We start from the raw sequence: 22,283 nt of genomic DNA, 5'->3' as shown, positions 1-22,283 counted from the left end.
AGTTGAAACATGTTTGTAAAACAGTGGTGCTTTCACCCCAATGCCGCGCTGGTTTTGGCCTGGAAAACAAGTTTAGTGGGAGACGGTTGGCCTTCCTGCTGGAATGTGCGTCTGCAAGGTGGAATGGCAGCAGCTGGAAGAGCTCTGGCGATGCTCAGACAAGGTGGCGGGTGAATTATGGCAAAGATGTGGTAAGAAGCCTCTGTGGGCTCGGGGAAGCTGGCTGAGCAGCAGCGCTCAGTGCAGGCAGTAGGTGCATGTCCCTCACTTTGTCCCTCGCCGCCTGGAGCCGACAGGAGCAGGAGTTTGGATTGATTTCGGTGCTGTGCCATTGTGCTGCGGGCTGGTTTCAGCGCGAGGGCTAGAAATACAATCTGGAAACTTTCCTTCTCATCATGCAAGTGCGGATCCTAGAAGAATCTGTCTTAGTTAAACATGTTGATACTAAATAAGTCTTTGCCAGCCTTAAAAGATCAAAGTGTGCTTGTGCAGAACTGTAACCAAACCCTGTTTGTTGGTTATAAACGACGAGTCAGTTCACTAATGTCAGACTATAGATTAGATACGACTTGCCAAAAATAACTGTCAAAGGAGGTCAGCGTTGTGCATACGAGACAAGTTTTTCCAGAGGCTGCGTTAATATTATAGTGGTGTTTTATGATGGTTGTGCAAGTTAACAGACTGTAAGCTCGGTGCTATTTAGGTCAAATTAAGTGTCTTTTTTCTACACTCTTAACTACTCTGGTGCCTGAGCTCTGACTGTTAGTACAACAACACCCACTTTACAGACCGCACTTGCTGGATCAGTGGCCCATGCTCAGATGAGTTGATTGGAAAAAGCAATTTAGCCTTGTATTTGCTGTCTGCCGAAGCTGACCCCCGAAAAACCTTCCAGTTTGTTTAATCAATAATTTGGGATTAACCAGCATATCGCAGCTCTCACTTCAGGTTCTCACTCCACTTTTCGTCTCCAAAACATGCTATAACAACACATTAGCTTGAAACAGCAGAATTCAGATTATTTCCTCAAAGGGCTCACAAATATAAATCTTGAATTTCCTATTGTACTTTCATGCTGTTGTCTAAAGCATTTAGTAAATTACAAAATGTATTAAGCAGTACTTTGTCAGCAAAACACTGAGAGACAAAAGATCACTTTCAAATCTGTCAGCATTAGATTATTTTAATGAAAGTCAGGAATAATAGCAAGCTTTATTTTTTTTCCTAGACGTTAACTCTGTTCTCCTATTAATACATATGACTTCCTTTACAGGGATTTTATATAATTCGAACCAAATAAATTAATACACATGGCAAATGACTATTGGACATGTATTTTTAAGGGTAGCTCACTGTGGTCTTTTAAGGAGTGGCAGTAGTGGAATCAAGGGATATTTGGGTTTCATTTAGAGGTCGCTATCTTGAGTTCCTTTGCACAAGCTCCAGGTAACTCGGTCTGAGCTGATTCCTGGCGGGAGCCTGGAGACCTGGAGGTCCTTTCCAACCTGGATTTTCCAATGATCCTAAGAGCAAACACAAAGAAGGTGCCATTCTGTGAATGTCATTAGTTCAAATTTACAGCAGCGACACTGTAGCGATTTTTCTACACAATACAAGGTCTTAGTCATGTTTCTAGCTTGCAATAATTTAACTGGCCTGAAGGGATTAATTAATTAAATTTGGAGTTGAAATTCCAGTGACCTTTTATTGACCGGCCGCAGATAGTGAGCCAATGTTGGAAATGAATCCAGACACGTTTTGTGCGGCCAGCGAGCCGCGCTGGGCACGTGATGCTCGGCCCACTTTTCTCCAGCATTCAAACTCTCTGTTTCCTCCTCATGCCGATGGATGTAACTTAGTGATTTTAGGTACAAACTGGACAATGAAACACCCACTTAAGATACGTTCTTCTTACCCTGCTCGCTTTGCTTCACGCTCACTGAATCCTACGTGAATTTATCAAGTATATTTGGGTTTGCCATGCTAGAACCACCTTTCGTGATCATTTCTAGATACAACTCTGAAATTATTCAGAATTGGAAGAACAACTTGTCGATAAACAGCTCGCATTTTCCATTGAAAGCTGCGACAATCTGGGGGGTTGGTCTTACAGGACAGATGAATTTTTTGGGGTGGATTCTGTCATTTGAGGGCCGTGTCACAGCTGGTTTTGAGCAGAGGTTGTTGACTTAAAACTAGGACTTGCGCGGCTGGGAGAGCTGATCTGTACCGCGCTCCCGGATGACACCAGAGCTTTGCGTGGTAAAATGCTCAGTGCAGAGCGGAGAAGTGAAGCTGTCATTGCTGACCTTTAGGAACTGAAGGATGGCTGTGACTGGAGCGCCTCGCTCGGCTCCAGAGCGCGGTTTTTACAACAGACACTTGAATGCACTCAGTGATATCTGGATGCGTCACAAGTGTGTATTTACTCTTGAACTGCTGGGAGAATAGCTACTTTAGATTGGCAGAGCAAAGACATCTGTGAATAGACTGTGTGCAGGCGATTTACTGCGGAGAATAATTTCGAAAAGTGCTCTTGCGCTGCTATTCACTGGGATTGGCATGCCTGTGAAATGTCATATTATCTTCCCGATTCCTTTTTCTCCTTGTCATGAATGAGACACTCTCCATATTTCTCTCAATGAAGTCTTTGTTTTTGCCTTCAACATCCAGCACAAACTCTCTGGCGATCAGAATGAAAAATGCTCTAACACAGATTTTTCTTTGCAGACTGCCAGTTTAGGAATATCGCTTACTGAAGATGAGTATTTGGATAAATCCACGGGGCCTGATGCGTGTGTCCCACCAATAACACTTTTGGAAATATTATTCTGATGCTGTGTGTTAGACTTGGGCACTTTTCCGTTTTCTTTTGGATGTTTGGTATTTCTTGGTATTTTAATCTGTCCCACTGATGTCCAGTTTGGGGTTGCACATTCAAGAGGGACTCATAGGGCAGTGTTTTTAGCTGCTAAACTCTGTCCTTGGTAGTTCAGAGACTCAACAGAGAAACACACGCTTGCTTAAATGAGTTATCGTATGAGGATTTCTGTCAATGCGTCCCCAAAAGCATTTTCTAATACTAAGATAAATAACATGGGGGACTGTACTGATGTGCTGAGATGTTTAATTTTCTGAGAATATGGGCTGCATAGATAATAAAGACAGACAATGATAAGAGTCTTTCTTTTTATAAACTCTCTGCCGCGCTATGGATTCAGTCTGCGGGGAAAAAAAGTGCCTTTTGATGGTAAATAATTGAAATGGAAATACTGCCTGAAATTCACTTATCAAGTCGCTAAAGCATGGTTACTGGAGAAAAAAATAATGGCTATCATGTCTTTTAGAAAATGAGGGAACTATTTTTAGCAGAGTACAGAGATCCATTGTCCACGTGCGTGAAAAGGAGGCGGGAGAATGAGCACGGCTGGAAACACGGGGAGCAGCAGAGACACCTTCAGCCAGAGAACAATGGGAACGCGAACAGGCGGCAAGTCGGTGTTCTGGCAGTTTTAGAAGCGCTTGACTAGAAATGTGTATTCAGTGCAGTTGGTTGAATGGCTGAAATGCAGGAGAAACATCTTGAAAGAAGACAGGACAACAGGAGCTTTTGACCTGTGGAAACTTCTCTTATTTCTGTCATCTCTCTTCTTTCCATAGTATCTCTAGCCTAAATGCAGAATGAATAATTTCTCCCAAGCCTTACCGCTGTACAGATGTTACCGCAGCTGGCACGTCTCTGCCAAAAAAAGCCTGTAAATACGCACAAGGAATGTAACCAGTTAGGTTTGACGTGCAGTGACAGTTGTTCAGAACAAAGGAACGCTACGTGTTTCAGTTTTGTTCCCGTACCTGCCCCTCAGCTGGAATTCAGGGTTCTCCAAAGAACAGTTGTGTTTTCACCCACCATCCCAGGCACGTATGGTTAACTTAATAGGGATCGCCATAGAACAAAAACCTTCCTTGAGTTGTTGGGTCTAAGCGAAAGGAGGTTATATATGGCATTATTTTTCTGTTCCCTAATGGGACCTGTTGTCTGACTTGCTACAGCCGTGGTTTTCTAATTGTTGGAAGTAATTTGCCCAGATTAATGCTCTCTGTTCAATTCATTTAATGTGACTTAATTTCATAACACTACAGGCTTTATCAGTAGGCAGAATAACCCCTGAAAAACCCCAGGAGGCAAAAATGCTTGTCGAGTTTAGCTGTTGAGGCTGGATGCTGCTGCTTTGTGAAAAATGGAGTAATTGTTTGGAGGGAAAGAACCATCAGAAAATTATTGGGTCTATCAGAATTCTTTGTCTTCATCAGACGTGTTATTCGGTCAGAGCTTGGCTTTGATTTTTATGTTTATCACAATGCCTTTTTTTGTGTCCGTGGTAATACGGGAGCACTGTGACACTTCCCTAACCCTGCACTGCAGACTATTATACAGTTAGTTAACCATAAAAAAACCCTCACCTAATTCTTTTATCAGATTGAATTTAGAATACTCCCTAGTGCCAAGATGCACATAAAACCACGGATAATTTCTGTTTCAACTTCATGTCAAAAGTGTCAGTTTATTTAAGATCGTAAAATCTGTTAAGGTGGTTTTGTGTTTTGTGGGAGTTTTGGGGTTTGATTTTGGTTTTGTTTTTTTCCCTGAGGAGAATGACTTTCTAGCCCTAGGACATCTACCATCTGTTAAAAATCTATTTCATTTTCTGCTCAGTGTTGTGTCTTATTTTATTATTTAAGGCGTTTCTTCTCTGCACAAACTGCTGTGCCAAGAGCCCTGCGAGACGGGCACCGGGACACGGGACCGTTCAGCGTGCGAGCGGGGCGCTCAGAGCCGGGTGAGCGTGACGCTCACTCTTGGGGTCGCATTTCTTCCTCCACAAAGCTGGTGTGATCCGCAGGGCTGCCCAGGGGAAGCTGCAAGGAGAAACAAGAATCTAACACTGAAAAGGCTGTTGGATTGTCACCTTAGTGTCTTCAGGATAAAGGCTGAAGTAACTTTTGATGCTTGGCTTATGTATTTTCAAGCTGTATTTTACATTTAGTTAGCAGAGATGTCCATCGAGCACTTGTCCTGCAGAGCATTAGCACCGATATCCATTAAAAAAAAAGAAAGAAAGTCTCTCTGTGTAGGAGATGCCACATTAGACAACAGTGGAGATCTGATTGGAGACACCTGTTTTAGAATGACAGTCACAGCAGCAGTGTTTTTAGGGTTTTAGGAAATGAGCACCTGGTTCAGCAAAGCGACAACAACTCAGGCAGGAGCTCAGTCAGACCTCAGCCCTGACCCCCCAGCACCCCCGAGCCCCAGGCGGGGGGCGGCGGGCACGCAGGACACACAGGAGGCTCCATCTGAACAGGAGGTGCCCGAGCCTGGCCCAGGCTGCCCGGAGCGGGTCTCCGGGGCCGCTCACCGCCCGGCCCGTGCGCGGTCTCTCCGCTGTCTCCTCAGGTATCTCCTCAGGTATCTCCTCCGCCTCCCGCCGCCTCAGTCTCGCGCAGGCTCTGTGGCGCCCCCGCGCGCTCGACCGTTGGCACCGCCCCCTCCCGCTCGCGCTCTTCTGCTGCGGACCGGCCCCCTCGCGCACGCGGCGTGCCGCCTGATAGGCCCGCTCCCCGCCACGTGATGCTCACGCGACCCGCGGCCCTCGCTGCAGCGCGGGCTCCCGTGCGACGCGCTCCGGGGAGCGCACGGCCGCGGGGTGTGCGGTGAACCTCTCCGGTGTTCCGCTAGCAGGTACCGCCCGTGCCCGCCGCCCTGCGCCGGTGCTCGGTGACCGGCGGCACAGCCGGTTGTTCGCTGCTGTTCTTTGTGCGGGCATTTGGTGGGTCTGTGCTGCGCCCTGCTGGCGCGGTGCAGTCGCTGCCGCGTTGCGCATGCGCGGGATGACCGGGCGGGGGCGGGGCCGGGGACGGGGGCGGGGCCGGGGGCGGGGCCCGCGGCGGGGGCGGGGCCCGAGAGCGCTCGGACAGCCCGAGGGGCAGAGTTTTGCATCCGTGGTTTAGGAACAACAACCAAACCAACCAGCCGAGGGACGGGGGCTGGGGGAACAGGGGCCGGGGGCGGCTGCAGTCCGTGTGTTACTGCGCTTCCGGTGTTTCCAGGGCTCTCTTTTGCTCCCCCTTGTTTTTTTGGCAGTAAGAGGCGATTTTCCAATCTCATGACACCAGCAGAAAAGGGATGTGAACAGCACTTGCCGTGTCAGTCGTTGCCTTGATGTTCATTTTGTTTGTGCTGCATCTTTCGAGGAAGTGAACTGATACATTCAGGTTTTTGCATTGTAAGGAGCGCTGTGCTGTGCTGACCTGTGGGTGTTGTGATAATACCTGCAGGGTGTTATCACAGGCGTTTGCTGTTTTACCCTCGGTGACGCTGTTTTCTCTCCATTGCAGGTGGCTCCCGTGTGACAAAGTCAATCCCCTCGGCACAGACGAGTTGAAGATGATGGAGGAACGAGAAACCAGCATCCCCATCAGCACCGGAACCGCACCAGGGTCCTTTACGCGTCTCCCAATTTACATTGTCATTGGCCTTTTCATTTTTTTATTGACGTTGGTTGTCCCATCACATTAAAAAGACAAATCGTAGCTGGGAGTTCACATCATTTCCCTGCCTGGGTCCAGTGTTTTCAGGTGAGGTTTCTCTCATGACATTTAGAAAAGCTCGGGGTGTTTTGGGACCCTCCCCCTCCGCTGCGCACGCGTGCACAGAGCTCTAAATACACAAATAGCAAATTACCAGATTGTGTGTGTATGTCTAGAAAATTATTTGGCTGTTTCACATTTAAATTCTGATTTGTGTACCTGTGCTTGTTCCAGTAACGTTTCGTACCGTGGTTTAGGACAGTCCTGAGCCTCAGCAAAGATAGATTAACTTCTTTTTAAGCAGCAAAACTGATGTAGGGGGTGTCTAACGAGCTGGGGCAGTTTGAGGCACTGAGGTTGATCTGGGTTGGAGGAAGATCCACATTTCGTGTTGGTTTGTGCACATTTGGTGTGCGGCTTCTCTTCCTTTTTTTCCATCTCTGACGTTTTCTGGCTCACTTTGGGTTAAACCCAATAATTAATAATAACGAATAGTGGCGAGTAATCACGGCCATTTCTACCTGCTCTGCTTTCTTAAAGCACCACTTGCACCTTGGGACATGGAACCCTGTTTCAAGGAAGATTCCTGTGCCATACAGAGATGGGGCACAGGATTTTGTAAAAACAATAATACTAATACCTATGGAAGGATGTGTTGTCAAATATTGTCCTAAATTATTTAGACCTGTTGTCACCCGTTGTTCTTGACGTCCCCAGGTGTGTTGCTGGGTATGTTGTATGCACGTAGTGTCATTTATTTGGAGGAACGCAACCACCGGTCCAGGTGAGCGGCTCAGCTGGCACCTCTGTGTGTTTGTAACATCTTGGTGGTTTGGTGTTTTTTAAATGACATTTTTAGAATTTGAGCTGGTTCATGTCTGGCTGTTGCTGTCAGTCTGTGCAGAGCACAGGTCGCGCTGGTTATTGCAGAAAAGGAGTTTATTTCCTTTCTAGAATGATTTATATTGGAGGGTCTAAGAGAGGTAATAAGAAAATATAGGTTTATAAAGAAAAAAAAAATGCTCATTTTAACTCCCATAATCTATTTTCTCTTTGAGAAATAAATGTATTAAAAAATAGCCTCTCCTCGCTAGTGTTCTGTGGTCCAGAACGTTACTGACGTGATGGTGCTTGAGCAGACTGAGACTCCAGCAAGACAGAGAAGAGAAGGGAACGTCCTCCTCCTTTCATGTTAAACTGAGGCCCCCCAGCCTGTGTCTCTGAGAAGACAACAAAAGGCACAACATGCAAAAGTGAAGGAAAAGTCCAAAGGCCTGAGAAAAACAACTCCAGGTTAGGAAAATGATTTCTTGAGACACTGTTTGGAGTTTTATTGGCAACAAGGCTCTGCCTTTCACATGCTCGGCCCCGCTGCCCTTTCCCACCCTCCGTGTCCCCGGCATCGTCCCCATGGCCGCAGGAGAACCAGAGGGGCCCTTGGCACAACACGGAAAACGTCCCGTTAAAACATTCACGATTGGTTTGATTTAAAAGCGGAGGGTGGCAGCGCCAGCGAGGACACGGCCCCAGAGGGATTGTCCCTCCCGGAGTCACCGGCCGCACGGGGACACGATCCAGCCAACGAGCCCCAATACCCTGTTTGAACACAGCTCCCCGCTGGGAGCTCCAGCTCCTTTAAACACCCAAATCCTCTGTGTGCAGGAAGCCTGAGACAGGTATTTCTAACACAGCTCTTCTGGCACATCTAACACCGCCAAAACACCTTGGAGCAGAAATACCGGCGGCTCCAAAATGTCCCCAAAACCTCGGGAGGGGCCCAAAGCCCAACGCCACCGTCCCCAGGGGTAGAGGGGATGGGAGAACAAGGGGTGCACATTATAAATATAAAATCATTATCTGCTACAAACAGAAAAACATATATTGTACATCTCTGACCCATATACACAAGAACACAATATACACAGAACGCCTCGGAGGAGCGAGGGCTTTGCAAGGGGGGGTTTTTGGGAGGTGCTGCTCCCCCGCCCCGTGCTGGGGGCTGTACCGGCAGCACATCAGTCCCCAAAAGTCCCGTCAAGCTTACACGCATCGTTCAAACCGCGCGTGGATGGAGTGAGTGCGGCCCCGCGCCCGTCCCGCTGCGGGGGGAGGGAGACCGGTATGGGGGGAGAGGGCAGGCGAGGGGCTCTCCCGCGAACCCACAAAGTGCTTGGGGTCTCAAGCCCCTCGGAACAAATCTGGACCCCGAGAGAAGCTTCTGCCGCCCCGGGGGAAGGATTTTGCGGCCGGGTGGGCTCTGATAAGGCATTTTCACCTGCGAGGTGGAGCGAATGGCAGCAGAAGGAGCAGAGGGGACAGCGCAGGTGGTGGCAGCAAAGCCAAGGTGGTCCCAGCCGGACAAGCCTGGGGCGGAGAGGACAGGAGGGCAGCATCCTGGGCTCAGTTTATGTGTAAAGCTGCCCCCCATGTCCCCCCAGCCCCTTCCAGCCTCTCTCCCCGGCTCGAGCCGCTGGCACGGCCTGAAATACTGAGGGCGGCTGGAGCGGCACATCCAGGCGCACGGAGCGGCAGACAGGCACGCGTTCCGAGTTAAGACAAGAGTCGACGTGAGCTTTGTACAGCGAGGAGCAGCGCCCGGCCGGAGCGTCCGAGGATTCGGGACGACAAAAATGCCACAGTGATCAGATCGGGCCAGGAGGAGGGAACACGGGGGAGAGGAGGGAGGCGAGTCCTGGCACCTATCGGCGGTAATGATTGGGGGCATCCGCAAACATGTACTTGAGTCTGTAGGCTTCGGCGAGCAGGAGGCCGATCTCTTCGTTCCCCCAGTGTATCGTGGGCAGGTTTTGTAACAACATGAGAAGGCCCTGGAAAAGGGGAAGGGGCTGAGTTTGGGGCGGTGGAAGGCAGAGCGCAGATCCGGAGCAGGCGCGGGGGCGGCAGCGCTCGGTCGCTTCAGCTCAGCACACTCGCAGGTCTGGAAGGCTCAGAGACAGCATCAAGATGTGCTTGTGTCTAGATCCAAGCAGATGCCCCAAACTCCTTGAGATAACAGTCCAGGAGTGTTACAGCTGGACACCATAAGCAAAGACGGAGGGACTTACCGTGATCAGACCTCAAGCTTTGATTTGCTGTTTGAACCCTCCACTGGCCCCGCTCTCTGTCCTGAGCACTGAGCCTCACAAGTTACTTTAAGGCAAAGATCCTTTAAGACAACACTTGGCTGTGTCCACGTTGGCCTCACAACCAGAGCAATTCCCTCCCCTCTACCCCCAGACCCAAGGACTTACTTGGAAATCTTCCTCATCTAGGATCTCCTTCCGCCACTTGATCAAAAAGGCGGCGCAGACGTACAGGTGGAAATGGGAGAATCCTTCTGGCTCCGACTGCAAGTAGCAAAACTCCGGATCAGCTCCTGCAGCTCCACTGGAGCTCCCCAGAAACCCACGTCCTACTGGGCCACCCATCACCCAAGTGGCTATAAACGTCCCATGGAATTGTCCCCACGGTGACCAGTAAAGCAGGGAAGGCAGCGGGAGCCCCTGTACCTGGTAGGTGTCCCAGAGGCGGATGGTGCAGCGAAGCGGCAGCTCCCTCATCAGCAGATTGTTCATCCAGCGAAAGGCGAACTGCAGGTATTCGACCTCGTACTTCCTAAAGTGATTATGTACCTGCTCTGAAACAGCACATTTCACTTACACACCTGGGACCGTGGTGCCCCAGCTCCCGCACACGGCACTGTCCCCAACACTCCGGCTTTCATGCGTTTTCTGGCTACCTGGCTAGAAAAACCCCGTCCCCAGGGGGTTTCTGGCTGACCCTCCCCGTCCTGCTCCCGTACGTGTGGTGACAAGTGTCCGCCCCTTGCCAAGGAGCCTCCCACTGTTGTGACAGCTCCAGCCTGCTCAGACCCCCGTCACCTACCATCGATCCGGCTGACCAGCTCCTCCAGGGCTTTGACTTTCTTCTGGATGCCGGGCTGTGCGAAGGTGTAGTTGTCCTGCAGGGAGAGGCCGCGAGTCAGAAGGAGCAGCTCTGAAAACAGCCAGAAATGACCCGAACCAGATCCCCAGCTCCACAGGGAGCGGAGATCACTGCGAGCCAAGGAGATGCGGCTCCTGAGCACCAGGATCATCTGTCTGCTGTGAAGTCCCTAGCTGGGACAGCACCAGCTGCACAGAAACACCCTCTTATTTCCTCGGGGTTTTACCCACAGATTCAGCTCAGTGGAATCTCCTGATGCTGGGATGTGCAGAGCACGCGCCCTGACGTGGAGAAGACGACGATGCTGTCACCCCAGTGAGGGGACAGACACCGCGGCCCAGCTCACCTGTATCCCGTCCAGCAGCTTGCTCATGCACCAGAAGCTGTCGGCCTCGATGCTCCGTAAAACATCCTGCGACAGGTTCGTCACGTCGAAGTTCTCCACGTCCTCTTCTGCAAAACAGAGAGGGAAGAGCGTTGACAGGGGACAGACCGCGGGGCTTTATCCAGCCAAGGCAGCAGCACCTCGGGGATCAATCCTGACCACACCAGTTGTTCCTTCACAACATCCTCAGAACAGGCAGACCAGGACTAGTTTACAAAGCCTTAGCTAGATACTGGAAGGCTTCCCCTGCCTTCAACAAGCTTTGGATGAGATCTTAAAAAATATATGTTCATCAGGATCTCTCTGTCACTAATGCAGTCTTATAAATTCCTTTTTCCTTCTCTTTACAGTGAGAACTAAGAGCCTTTGGGCACAGGGATTACAGCGTCCCAGCAACAACGTCAACTCCAGAACGCAGCTAGAGCTGCAGAAAGAATAAAAATGCTATGAGTGGAAATGACTTGATCTCTGGCTAAAAGCAACTGGCTGCCAAGAAAGCCAAAAGCAGCAGGGAGAAGTCAATTTGCTTTCTGAAACTCTCAGCTTGAGAAGCACACCTGTACTGGCAGCATGGGACAGGAATCTTTATGTAAATGGCTTATTTTACATTCTCAGCGGGGTCTCTTTATACCTCACTCGCTGCTCCTAGAACCAGAACCAGCTCTAAGCCCAGGCTTTGAGAGCAAGACCCTCCCCCAGCTCTGTGTACCAGGGCTTTGCCTAAACTCCCTCAGCAGCGCCCACAAGGCCCCATTCTCCTCCGAGCTTTAAGAATGTTAAGGAGATTCAAATGCAAATCCAGCCTCAGCACTTCAGCTTCCCTGGAGCTCAGCAACGTTATGAAACGGAAGTCAATTCAACCAAGCAAAGCTACAGTAAGAGGACAAGACGCATCTCCAGCTGCAGGAAGAACAACACATCATCCCCTTTGGCCAGGGCAGCTTTGCTGGTGCCAGCACTTCACACCGTTCCCAGCCCCGCTGGCCAGAGGCAGCACCGTGTGTGCTTCAAGCAGCAAACTTCACTTACCAACATACTCCGAGAGGAACACGACAAAGAAGGGAGTGACCAGGTCGTTGATTCCCTGCACGTAGCCGCTGGCTGGGTGCCGGATGGCCCAGATAAACAGGATTCTTTCAAAGATCTGGGGAAGGAGGGAAAGCAGGTACCTGCATTAGCCGTGCACAAAGGAAAGGCAGAAGAGCATAACTGCTGAGCTCAGGGAGCAGATCATGCGCTGACAGGCTTTTCTGCAGCAATACGGGTAAGATAAGACACATCCAAGCCTTCTCCCCCTTACCTCCTGCACGAGCGGCTGCTGGAAGAGGGGGATGAGCGGGTTGGTCCGTGGAATGTCGATGTGGATCTGGAAGAGAGGGTGGGTCACACACACCAGCCGTGCTTTCTGGGGACACAATAACTCATCACAGGCCAGCAGGGGGGAACCCACCCCCCAGTGTCCCCCCAGGCGAGAGCTGCACATGGCAACAAGTACAGTGAGGGCTACAGACAGCAGCTGTGCCGAGAAAACCATCCACACTTTTATCTCCAGTCTCTTCTGCTCAGCTGTGGGAGCTGGGAAAGAGCTGGGGTCTGAAATCCAGTGATTAGATCAATTTAGGTAAGGCTTAAACTAATACCAGTAAGAAAATGGACAGAAACATGGTGCCCTGTCCCCAAGGAGAAGACTCCTAATAACTACAGCTAGAAGTCCCAGCATGACCCCAACTGCATGGACAAGCAGCAGCAAGAGGGAGGAAAGGGAGATACCAAGGCAGAAAGTCAGGGGATGGGCAGAGGGCTCGTACCTGTCGGTAGGTGTCTTGATGGTGCTCCTCGTTCCGGGAATCGTAATACTGCTGGATGAAGCCGAAATACTCCTCCCGCTTGCGCTGCAAAGTCAGCTTTCGCCGCTCCATGTTTGCGGGGAGATAACCCTGCGGCAGCAAGATCCGTGTCAGGGCAGAGTCTCCTCCCTCACCGCAAACCCCCAAAATCCCCCCAGGCAGCCGAGCACCCAGAAGCATCAGACACAGACTCAGGAGCTGGAGAAAGAGCTTTCATGGGTTTGGGCTTTCCCAGCCCTCAAGTCCTTTACTGATCTGGGCGTAATCCAACATCACGCGATTCAGTTTCCCAAAACAGAGCAAATCAGATATTCCCAGCACCAGCGTGGGCTTTGTGCTCAAAGAGGATGTAGCGATTACACCCCCTGACCCCGAAAAACACCTGGAAGATGTACCAGGGAGGTTCAGGTTGGACATGAGGAGAAGGTTCTTTACCCAGAGGGTGCTGGACACTGAACAGGCTCCCCAGGGAGGTGTCACGGCCCCAAGCCTGACAATGTTCAAGAAGAGACTGGACAACGTCCTCAGACACACAGTGTGACCTGTGGGGTGTCCTGTGCAGGGACAGGAGTTGGACTCCATGATCCTGGTGGGTCCCTCAGGACATCCTATGATTCTGTGTCCCTGGTCTGGCAAATTCCCCCCAGAGTCCTGTGTCACAGCTCCAGGTACTCACTGAGAGGAGACGCCACGTCACGGGCCGGACCTCTCTGGGCACACCGGGCCAGCTGCATTTCCTCAGCTCATCTGCAAACGGACAGTGGTGGCAATGGATTAGATCCTACGCACGTCCAGGCACCACCACACCTAGAAGGAGAGGAAAGCCCAGTCTGCTCCTGCAGGCCCTGCAGACACTGAGCCTCCAGGAAGGCTCCACATCGACAGCGACTGGGGACGAGGGTCTGCAGCAAGCGGAGCAGAGATGGAAAGAGGAAACGGCCTCAAGTTGCGCCAGGGGAGGTTGAGGTTGGATCTGGGGAACAATTTCTTCCCCAAAGGGCTGTGGGGCATTGGAACAGGCTGCCCAGGGCAGTGCTGGAGTCACCATCCCTGGAGGGTTGGACAGACGGACATGAGGTTCTCAGGACATGGGGCAGGGACAGGGCTGGGGGAACAGTTGGACTCAATCTTGAGGGGCTTTTCCAACCAGAATGATTCTGTGATTCTCTGATTCCAGCTCAGCCTGGGCACAGGACTGGTGGCTGCAGGGGCTCTGATGTGTCAGACCCTCAGTTCTCATGCAGAGCCCAAGACCTCCCTGGTGATCACACTCATCATTTGCAAGATGAAGAAAGACCAGGAACAGATGGGCAGCTGGTTGAGGACACAACCACCTGTCACCAGAGCAATCTGTACAACTATCCCACTGCAGGCAGTCATTTTTTCCACCCTGGAGCAGACCCGATTATGACCTGAAGCAGGCAGCAGCCCCCCTGCCGCCTTCCCCTTCCCCCCGCAGACACCCCCGTCTGCCACACTCACCCAGGTCCGTGTTGTGGCTGGAAAGGAGCTGCCGAAACTTCTCCAGGCGGGTTTTCTCCCTCACCGTCATGGGGGGAGCACCCGAAGCATTTTGGTCAGAGATTCGGGCGACGAGCGGAATGATGGGCCGAAGGGGAAGGGACTGCTGCTTCTGGAGGGGGGTGCGCACACAGGCCTCCTCTGCAAGGAGCAGATGCTGCGGTGAGGTGGGGAAGGAGGTGGCACCTCTCCAACCCCACCTCACCCCTCAGAGACCTCCCGCTGCACATTTCACCCCTCTCTTCCCCAGCAAACAGAGCATCACTGTCCCAGCCTGATGGATCAGCGGGTTCACAGGCATCTGTTCGGCTCCTCCATCACTTCCCCCCCGTTTTTCCTCCCCTTTCTTCCTCCTGCATCCAGACACGCGGCTGCCAGTGGATCAGAATTCCTTTTCCACAGGGGAAGCTGCAGGCAGAGGACACAGGAGATGAGGCACAAGCAGCTTTGGGAATCCCAGAACAACCGACTTTCAATCTGCTCTGCTCGCTGCGGATCTGAATAGCGATCAAGCTAATTGCCAGCGCAGAGAGAGGAGGTGACGGGCTGCCAGTGCCACCTGCGGGCAGCAAGGACCTGCTGGGTGACATCCAGAGCACAGGGCGAGCAGGGGCTGAGGCTGCCCAGGTCCCTGCCCAAGCTGCACCAACCTGGGGCCGCCAGGACCCATCCAGACCTTTCCTAAGAGCAGCACCCTGCGCCACAAAGGAAGCAGAAGTTGAGCGATCCTGAGCAAGAATTTAACAGATCTCCAAAAATCCCTTTTCACCCAGAACACGGGATCCCCTGGGACAGATGTGCCTGTGTGCAGTATATAGAGCAGCAGAGGACACTGAAGCATTAAGGCCAGGCCTCCAAAAATGGCTCCTTGGAGTACAGGATACTAAAAGGAGGCAAAAACCTGTAGAGCTTGCGGGCTGTGCTACAGCCTCTCGCCCACAACACGCAAGTTGCAGCAAGCGGCTGAGTTGAACGGTCAACCAGGAGAGCGTGGAGCAGGAGGCTGCTCCCAAAGACGGCTCTTACCAGACGTCCTGGAGAGCTGGGCCTCGCTGCTGGACTTGATGACCTTGCAGTTGGTGGGCACGTCGCTGAGCGCGGCCTGGGCCCGCTCAGGCTTTGCCCGCAGCTTGCTGTGGTTCTCCAGAACCTGGGCCGCCGTGGCCTTGGCCACTTTAGAGTTCAGAGTTTGCAAAGAGGAAGACGAGGAAGAGAAATCCTCATCTTCGTCGTCACCGATGTCCCAGGCGTCACTGGTGTTGCGGGCAAACTCGTGAAAGCTGGAGGCCTTCTTGCTTTTCATAGGCAGCGCGTTGGCCTTGGAGCGGTCCTTGATGAAACTGGGAGCCCAAGAGAAACAGTATCAGAGCTGTGCTGTCACACGAATCCATTCTCTTTCCTTCCCTACATCCTCACTCCAATCAGCCGGTCCCTTTTTCCCATTTCCCCACCCCTCCTCCCAAACCCAAGGAAGGTTTTAAGTCCCTCTGGGCTGCTGGGAGGCAGAGCCCACGCCGGTGCGGTGGCACAGAGGCCACAGTGCCAGCAGAGAGCTGGTGAGCTGCCCGGCTTCCCAGCTCAGAACGGCCAAGGGGAGAAACCTCTAATTCCTCCAGCTCCGCCTCCCCACACTCTACAGAAAACATAAAACCCCCCAAAAAGTCCTGCGACCTGCGGAGCTGCATGTCAGAGTTACACAGAGCCCGTCTGCGCTCCCGGACACTCCTGATCCAGCTGCGACAGCTCCCACACCCGCCTGCTTCTTTTCTCAGGCACAGGAAGAACCTTTGCATTTAACCTTAAGCTACATGAGTCAAAGTCCATCCCCTGAAGCGTCACAGAAACCAGGGAACCTTCACCACTACACAGCACGATAGGGACAAGGAGGCACTTCAGATCAGCTCTGCCTTTTCCTGTTGAGAAGGGGCTGCGGTTCTGCAGCTGCCGAGCAGCTTCACCTCCCCTTCCCTTAATTCCTTTGTCTCCAGAGGGAAGCAGAGGGCTCAGAAAAAAATTGCTAAAATATATGCCTGTCTCCTGGATCGTATGATAAGGATTTCTGGCCATAAAGGGCGCCAGCAGATAAGCTTTCCCTGCAAGCTTTCGCAGAGCTGAACCCAGCACCGCACCCCGCTGCTGTCCTGCTCTGCTAGAACGTCACCAGGGATGCTGGAGACCTCCACGTACTGCAGGACTGAGCCAAAAACCTGCAAAGCCTTGTGGTGTGCATCTCCAGGAGAGAAACACTTACTTTTTGGTGAGCCGGGGATCCAGCGGAGGGTGTTGTGCTCCGTAGACAGGTTGAATGCTGTAGGAAGGGGGAAAAAAAGGAAAAAGACAATGTGAAAAAGCCACAGAGCACCCACAAATAATCTTCTCAGCCTAGACTGGGGTCACGCTTCTTGCCTGCTGGTGGAACTGAATACAGACCAAAAGCTACTTCAATAACTTTCTGTCTTCAAAGCCTTAGATCCAAAGTGCCACATTCAGCTGAAGATTTGTTCTTGCAGCAGCAAAAAGAAGCCTTGTCTGAACTCCCCAGCCTGAGCTGGGATTTGGGATCTGCTCTTTTCTGTGCCACCAACTCCCTCTGAGCGACCGTGTGTCTCAGTCCCCTGGCCTTACACACCGAGGTTTGTTCTCTTTTCCATTGAGGGGATTCCCAGGTTGGGGAATTCACGTTTCCAAGCCCTGCAGGACAGGGAGGGCTCCAACCAGCAGCACCGGGGCTCCCCCACACACCTGAGAGTTTGAACCCCACGCTGGCTCTCAGGCTCGTAGCCAGCGCTACAGCCAAGCAGCCTCTGGAACTGTACACGGTTTGACTCAGGTCCAAATCCCGGCTTAATCAACTGCTTCCTATGCGGCCTGAATTGAGTCACCACGTCCCAGTCTCTGTGCAGGGGAGCCTGAGGGCTGCAGGCACTACCACGTGTGGAACATCACCTCGGAGAGGAGCTACTAGACAAGTGTTCATCACAAGTTTTACAAGCTCTGGACACGAGACAGGGATCCTGAGTTATTACCTCAATGTAGGTAACTATTCACAGCCACCCCGCCCTGAAAAAGCATCTCCGGAAAACAAAGTCCTCCCCATCCCCTGGGACACAGTGTGGTCCTGCGTCCCGCGGCGGGGACAAGGGCCCATTCAGAGCTGGCGCACAAGGGGCAGGCTTCTCTTGGGTCAAAAGAGCTGGCCGGGTTTCCAGGAGCTGCAGATGGTGCCCGGCAGTAAAACAAGCAGAGCCCAGCCAGGTAGGAGGGGGACAGCAGCTGGAAAACACACTGGGAACCAGCTGATGCTGGCGAGGAGGCAGCAACAGGCCCAGCTGGCAGGGGAGAGGCACAGAGATCCAGGGCAGAGGCTGGAAACAACCGCAGCACAGAGAGATCCTGGTCGTGAAGCCCGGCGAGGGGTGGGCTCGTGGCTGGGAGCGCTGAAAAGGCTCCCTGTGTTTACCCCAGGAAAGAGTTTGCTGACTGATGAGCATCCAGGAGTCGGGACAGCTGTTGAGCAGAGGCACCCCCGTGGGTGGGCACAGCAAGGAGATGATCAGGAGTAAGGAAAACAAGCTCTCCAGATCCGTGCTCCCTCCCAGTGACTCACGGCAGCTCCTCGCAGAAGGACCGAGCTCGCGGCGTCTCGTGACAGCAGCCACCACGCTGGGATCCACGTGCGGTGACAGCTTTGATTCACGGGCAACGGCCTCAGCTCCACAAGCCAAAGGAATGATGTGCATTAGAGATAAAGGAGGGGATGTGGCAGCCAGCGCAGGGTGAGGAAACCCTTTCCTGGGGCTCTGAAGCAACCAGCTGATGCTTTCGCTGGCTAACGGTTGATACAGCAGAGGGTCCTGCTTCCCAAGCAGCTCCTTCCAAAGAATCTGAACCCAAACGCGGCACACTGAGCCGATCTGATTGCACAGCCCGTCGCCCCATGCCCCCACACAAGTGGCTGAAGATGAGAGTCTGGTTTCCAGCAGGCTCCAGAGACGCTGAGCTCCAACCGCTGTGGTTCTCCCCATGTTTGTCCCATCTCTGCCGACTCTCTGCTCCATCCACCCGTGCAGAGGCTGGACAGGAGTGCAAATGCTCCAAAGTATGCAACAGGTGACTTCTTGCCACTTTGGACACAGAACGTATTCACTCCCAGCAGATTCTCTTTCTTTCCTTTCAAAAACAACATTTAAATACCCATCCTGGCGCCTGGCTGCCCATCGCTCTAAACAACAGGAAATAATCAACCCATCGCACAGGATTACACTAGACCAACCTGCCTGCACTTCCCCAGGAAAATTACTGGGGTGAGAATTCATGATGCAAAAAACACAGGGCAGTATTGGAAACACAAAACAGCATTTACTAGTTCTCCAGCCCTAAATCTACAGGGGAAAAAGCACCAACTGAAAGCTGATACAACTAAGCAACCAAATGCACAAAGTCTCATAGAAAAGGAAGCTCACACAGTCTCCAAATCCTCACAAAGCCTCCCCCTGCCAGCTTGTCAGGGCAAAGAAAGGAGAGAGCCAAGAATCTGTACAGGAAGATCCCAGACAAAAAAGAAGGAGGGGAGCTTCGTGTCCAGCGACCATGGACGCAGCATGTCCCACCTCCACCTTTCACGGTCGTGTTGCCCAAGACCTGTCGGTAACCGTCCCTGGAACGGACGGGCACGCAGGGTATTTGGAGGCGGTGACAAACCTCCTGGAGAGCAGGACATTTGCCAAGCAGGCAGTCAGGAGCAGGGGAGAACTTTGCCAAAAACTCGACGTTAGAGTGCATTGTCTAGACAAGACCGGCTGCCTCCCAGACCGGTTCACCTGGTTTGAGCTTTCCAAGCCGGAGCTGGAAGTCACTCACTGCAGAAAAGAGATGCTGAGACCACCAGCTGTGACCTCTGGTGAGGGACGGGATTGATCGGGACACAAAATGACCCAGGGAGAGCACAGAGGAGGAATGCGCAGAGCTCGTGGCATTTCCCTTTGCTTGCCAGAGACATGATTGTCCCACCAACCTAAGGGAACCAGTGCAGCAACAAAGAAACGTGAAAACACATTAGAAAGAGAGATTTAACTGGTGTAGCAGGATTTAAAGTCAACTATATATTTCAAACCATGTCCGCACACCAGGAGGAGAAGGGCAGGGTTCAAATAAGGCAAAGGGGTGCAAAGGAGAGGAGCACCAGATGGGAACAGCACCAGTGAAAGCCTCCCCAGAGAGGCAGGTGCACTCTCTCCATACCAGCCTTGCTGCCAAGGCCTCATAGGGAGCATGTCCGTCATCACCACCATCCCCTCCTTCCTAAACCAGACATTTCACTTGTTTCTGCCACCCCTGGGTTAGAGGAACTGAAGCAGGGGAGGTGCACAGAGATCCCCACAGCCCCTCATGTCGAGCAGAGCTGGACCAGCAGTGACACCTGCCCAGGAGATGGTAACAGGGAGACACATGTGCTGGCAGGGGCACCTTTTTGGGACAGAATTCCTGCCACCCAAGATGTCATCTCTAAGGGCTTTGGGAAGGGATAAGGTTTGTTCAGCATCTGTGGAAGGGAGGACGGTACAGCCCTGGCTCTGGGGCCGCCCCAGGGGGGCCCCTCCAAAGCCCTGACCCCTTCCTGGCAAGGAGGGCGCACACGGGGGTCCACACGGTCCCAAAATGACCTGTCCTGCCCTAGAGATGAGGGGATCATCCTAGCGCTATCCTTGTCTCTTACATAGGGGGGGTTCTTCCAGTAAAACTCCCCTGCCCCATAGCCAGGGGCTGCTCCTCGCATCCCCCCTATTGCAGAGGGTGCCCCAGGGCCCCCAGACAGCTTCCCCACCCCACAGCCAGGGTGGGTAATCATGATATCCCCCCCGCTTTGCAGGGGGGTACCCCGGGACCCCAGCCCCACAGCCAGGGTGGGTAATCCTGATATCCCCCTCGTTTTGCAGGGGGTACCCCAGGACCCCAGACCCACAGCCAGGGTGGGTAATGTTGATATCCCCCCCGCTTTGCAGGGGGGTACCCCGGGACCCCAGACCCACAGCCAGGGTGGGTAATGTTGATATCCCCCCCGCTTTGCAGGGGGGTACCCCGGGACCCCAGACCCACAGCCAGGGTGGGTGCCCCTGTCAGCCCCTTCCTCCCCAACAACCCCCAGCTGAGGAGGCCACGGCCCCGGCGCCCCCCCTGCAGGGGACACCCCAGCCCGCCCAGCCACCTCCCCCGCCCCACAGCCCCTGCCACCCCCCAGCACAGGGGGGAAAACGGTCCCCGCCGCCCCCTCAGCGCCCATTCCCCGCGAGGTGGCGGGGGGCAGCCGGTACCGGCCGGGCCCGCACTCACCTGCCCGGCAGCTTGGCGCTCCGCTTCCAGAACTGGCGACCGCTTTCGGCCGCCATGGCGGAGGGGAGGAGCGGGCCCGGCCGGCCAGCCAGCGAGCGAGCGAGCCCACCGGCCGGCCGGCCCCGCGGCGCAGCGGCGGAGCGCGGAGGAAGGCGGCGACCCCCCGCAGGCCGCCTCACCGCCGCCCGCCCGCTGCCCCCGGCGGCGCCATCTTGGGTACGGGCGGGGAGAGCGCCGCCATTGGTCGCTTCGGGAAAGGCGTTAAGGATGGGCCAATCGCGAGGGCGAGGAGGGAGTGACGTAACGCGAAGGGGCGGGTTCGGCAGGGCTGAGGGCGGGGCTGTGCGAGGCGGGAGAGACCAACTGAGGGGGGGGAGAGGGGACACACCATTCCGCCTCGGTGGAGAAGGGGATGGAGGGAACCACTAGCAGGCAGAGAGAGGTCAGAAAGCGACGCTGAGACGGCGATACCTACAGAAATCTTGCGGAGGGGAGGGCGGGACGGGTTAAATATCGCCCTGGTGAAGGGGAGAGACCATTCACGCTGCGGGGGGGTGGGGGGGAAGACACGCCCAGCCAGCACCTGGGGCGAAACCATCGGCAGAGGGCGGGGGGAAGCGGGTTAAACCGCCACGGGGCCGCGAGGGCGAGCCGTTGGCCAGAACCATTCGCGGGGCGGGGGACACACCAAGCGGTGACAAGGTCCAGAGGGGTCCCTGTGGCACCCCGGTGTGGCTCTGCGGGCACCCGCGGTTGTCATGGTCCCCTCAAGGATTCAGGACCGTTTGGGGACCATTTCCAGCCCCAGCTGAGCCCTGGTGTCCCCTCATCATGACAACTGGGGTGAGGGAGGAACCACCATTATGGGGCAAGCTGTGAGGCGCAAGTGGCCACCCCTTGAAAAAACAGGGATAAACTGGAGATAAAAAACACACAGATGTGAATAAACCACAAACTTTCAGGGTGACACGCGACCCCACCAGCCCAAGGCGCTGCCGTCACCCTCATGCCCTGAGGAGAAACCCCCCAGGGGCCTCGATGGCGCCGGGTGTGGGATGTTCTGTCACGGCTGTGGGGACACGGGGACCTCCCGCTCCTCAGGGAGACGTTTGATGGCCCCTGGTGAATCAGCAGCCACCTCTCCCGGTCAAGCCGCCAGCGTGGCCGTGCCCCACATGAGTCAGCCAGGCGCCTCAGTTTCCCCTGTTCGTAAAGGGCAGGGCAATGGCAGGAGCGGAGCGGGGGTCCCTCGGGGTGTCTCAGGCGTTGGGGACATTGTAAAAGGGACAATTATCACCCTCAGCTCAGCCTCTGGGCTGGAAGGGACACGTGTGGCTCTTGCCTTCCCTTCAGGGTCGGATCCAAGCTCAGAGGGATCATGGCTCCTACTGAGCACTCGGCGAGAGGCTTTGGGAGCTTTTCAGGGCGCAGGAGGGCCGGTAGCACTCAAAAAAAAAATAAAGAAGAAAAATTAAAAAGCGGGCACGTTTCTGTAAAACCAGCCTGTTCTAAAGGCAGGGCTGACAGCAGAGGGCGGCCCAGGCTCGTCGCTGGCACTTCACCTCAGAGCCAGGCCTGGGTGCTTCGCCCTGCCCCAACCTGCTCCTGCCCTTTCTGTCTCCATCCGCTGCTCGTGGGGTACAGGGAGATATTTTGGGGGGCAGAGA

At 53.7% G+C, this 22,283-nt stretch overlaps 1 protein-coding gene and 1 long non-coding RNA gene across 2 annotated transcripts; one reads left to right on the top strand and one right to left on the bottom strand.

Moving 5' to 3' along the window:
• The first annotated feature begins 4,894 nt into the window (after positions 1 to 4,894).
• On the top strand, positions 4,895 to 6,591 carry LOC309447868. The gene is made up of 2 exons (XR_014185681.1): positions 4,895 to 5,740; positions 6,397 to 6,591. It is a non-coding gene; the product is annotated as an uncharacterized lncRNA (long non-coding RNA).
• Positions 6,592 to 6,755: 164 nt separating this feature from the next.
• Positions 6,756 to 20,859, bottom strand: TBC1D22B (TBC1 domain family member 22B). Its single transcript, XM_082068901.1, has 13 exons — positions 20,617 to 20,859; positions 16,538 to 16,594; positions 15,313 to 15,626; positions 14,248 to 14,427; positions 13,442 to 13,512; positions 12,727 to 12,855; positions 12,219 to 12,284; positions 11,948 to 12,062; positions 10,880 to 10,986; positions 10,474 to 10,549; positions 10,098 to 10,225; positions 9,840 to 9,935; positions 6,756 to 9,416 (listed from the first exon to the last, which is right to left on the bottom strand). Exons 1-13 carry the CDS (start codon positions 20,670 to 20,672, stop codon positions 9,288 to 9,290), a joined length of 1,524 nt encoding a protein of 507 aa, XP_081925027.1. The 5' UTR covers positions 20,673 to 20,859; the 3' UTR covers positions 6,756 to 9,287.
• Between the last annotated feature and the right edge of the window lie 1,424 nt (positions 20,860 to 22,283).

The sequence above is a fragment of the Streptopelia decaocto genome (genome assembly GCF_964273445.1).
Source record: "Streptopelia decaocto genome assembly, chromosome: 19".
Taxonomy (NCBI): Eukaryota; Metazoa; Chordata; class Aves; order Columbiformes; family Columbidae; genus Streptopelia; species Streptopelia decaocto.
This window is presented reverse-complemented; position numbering and strand designations above follow the sequence as displayed.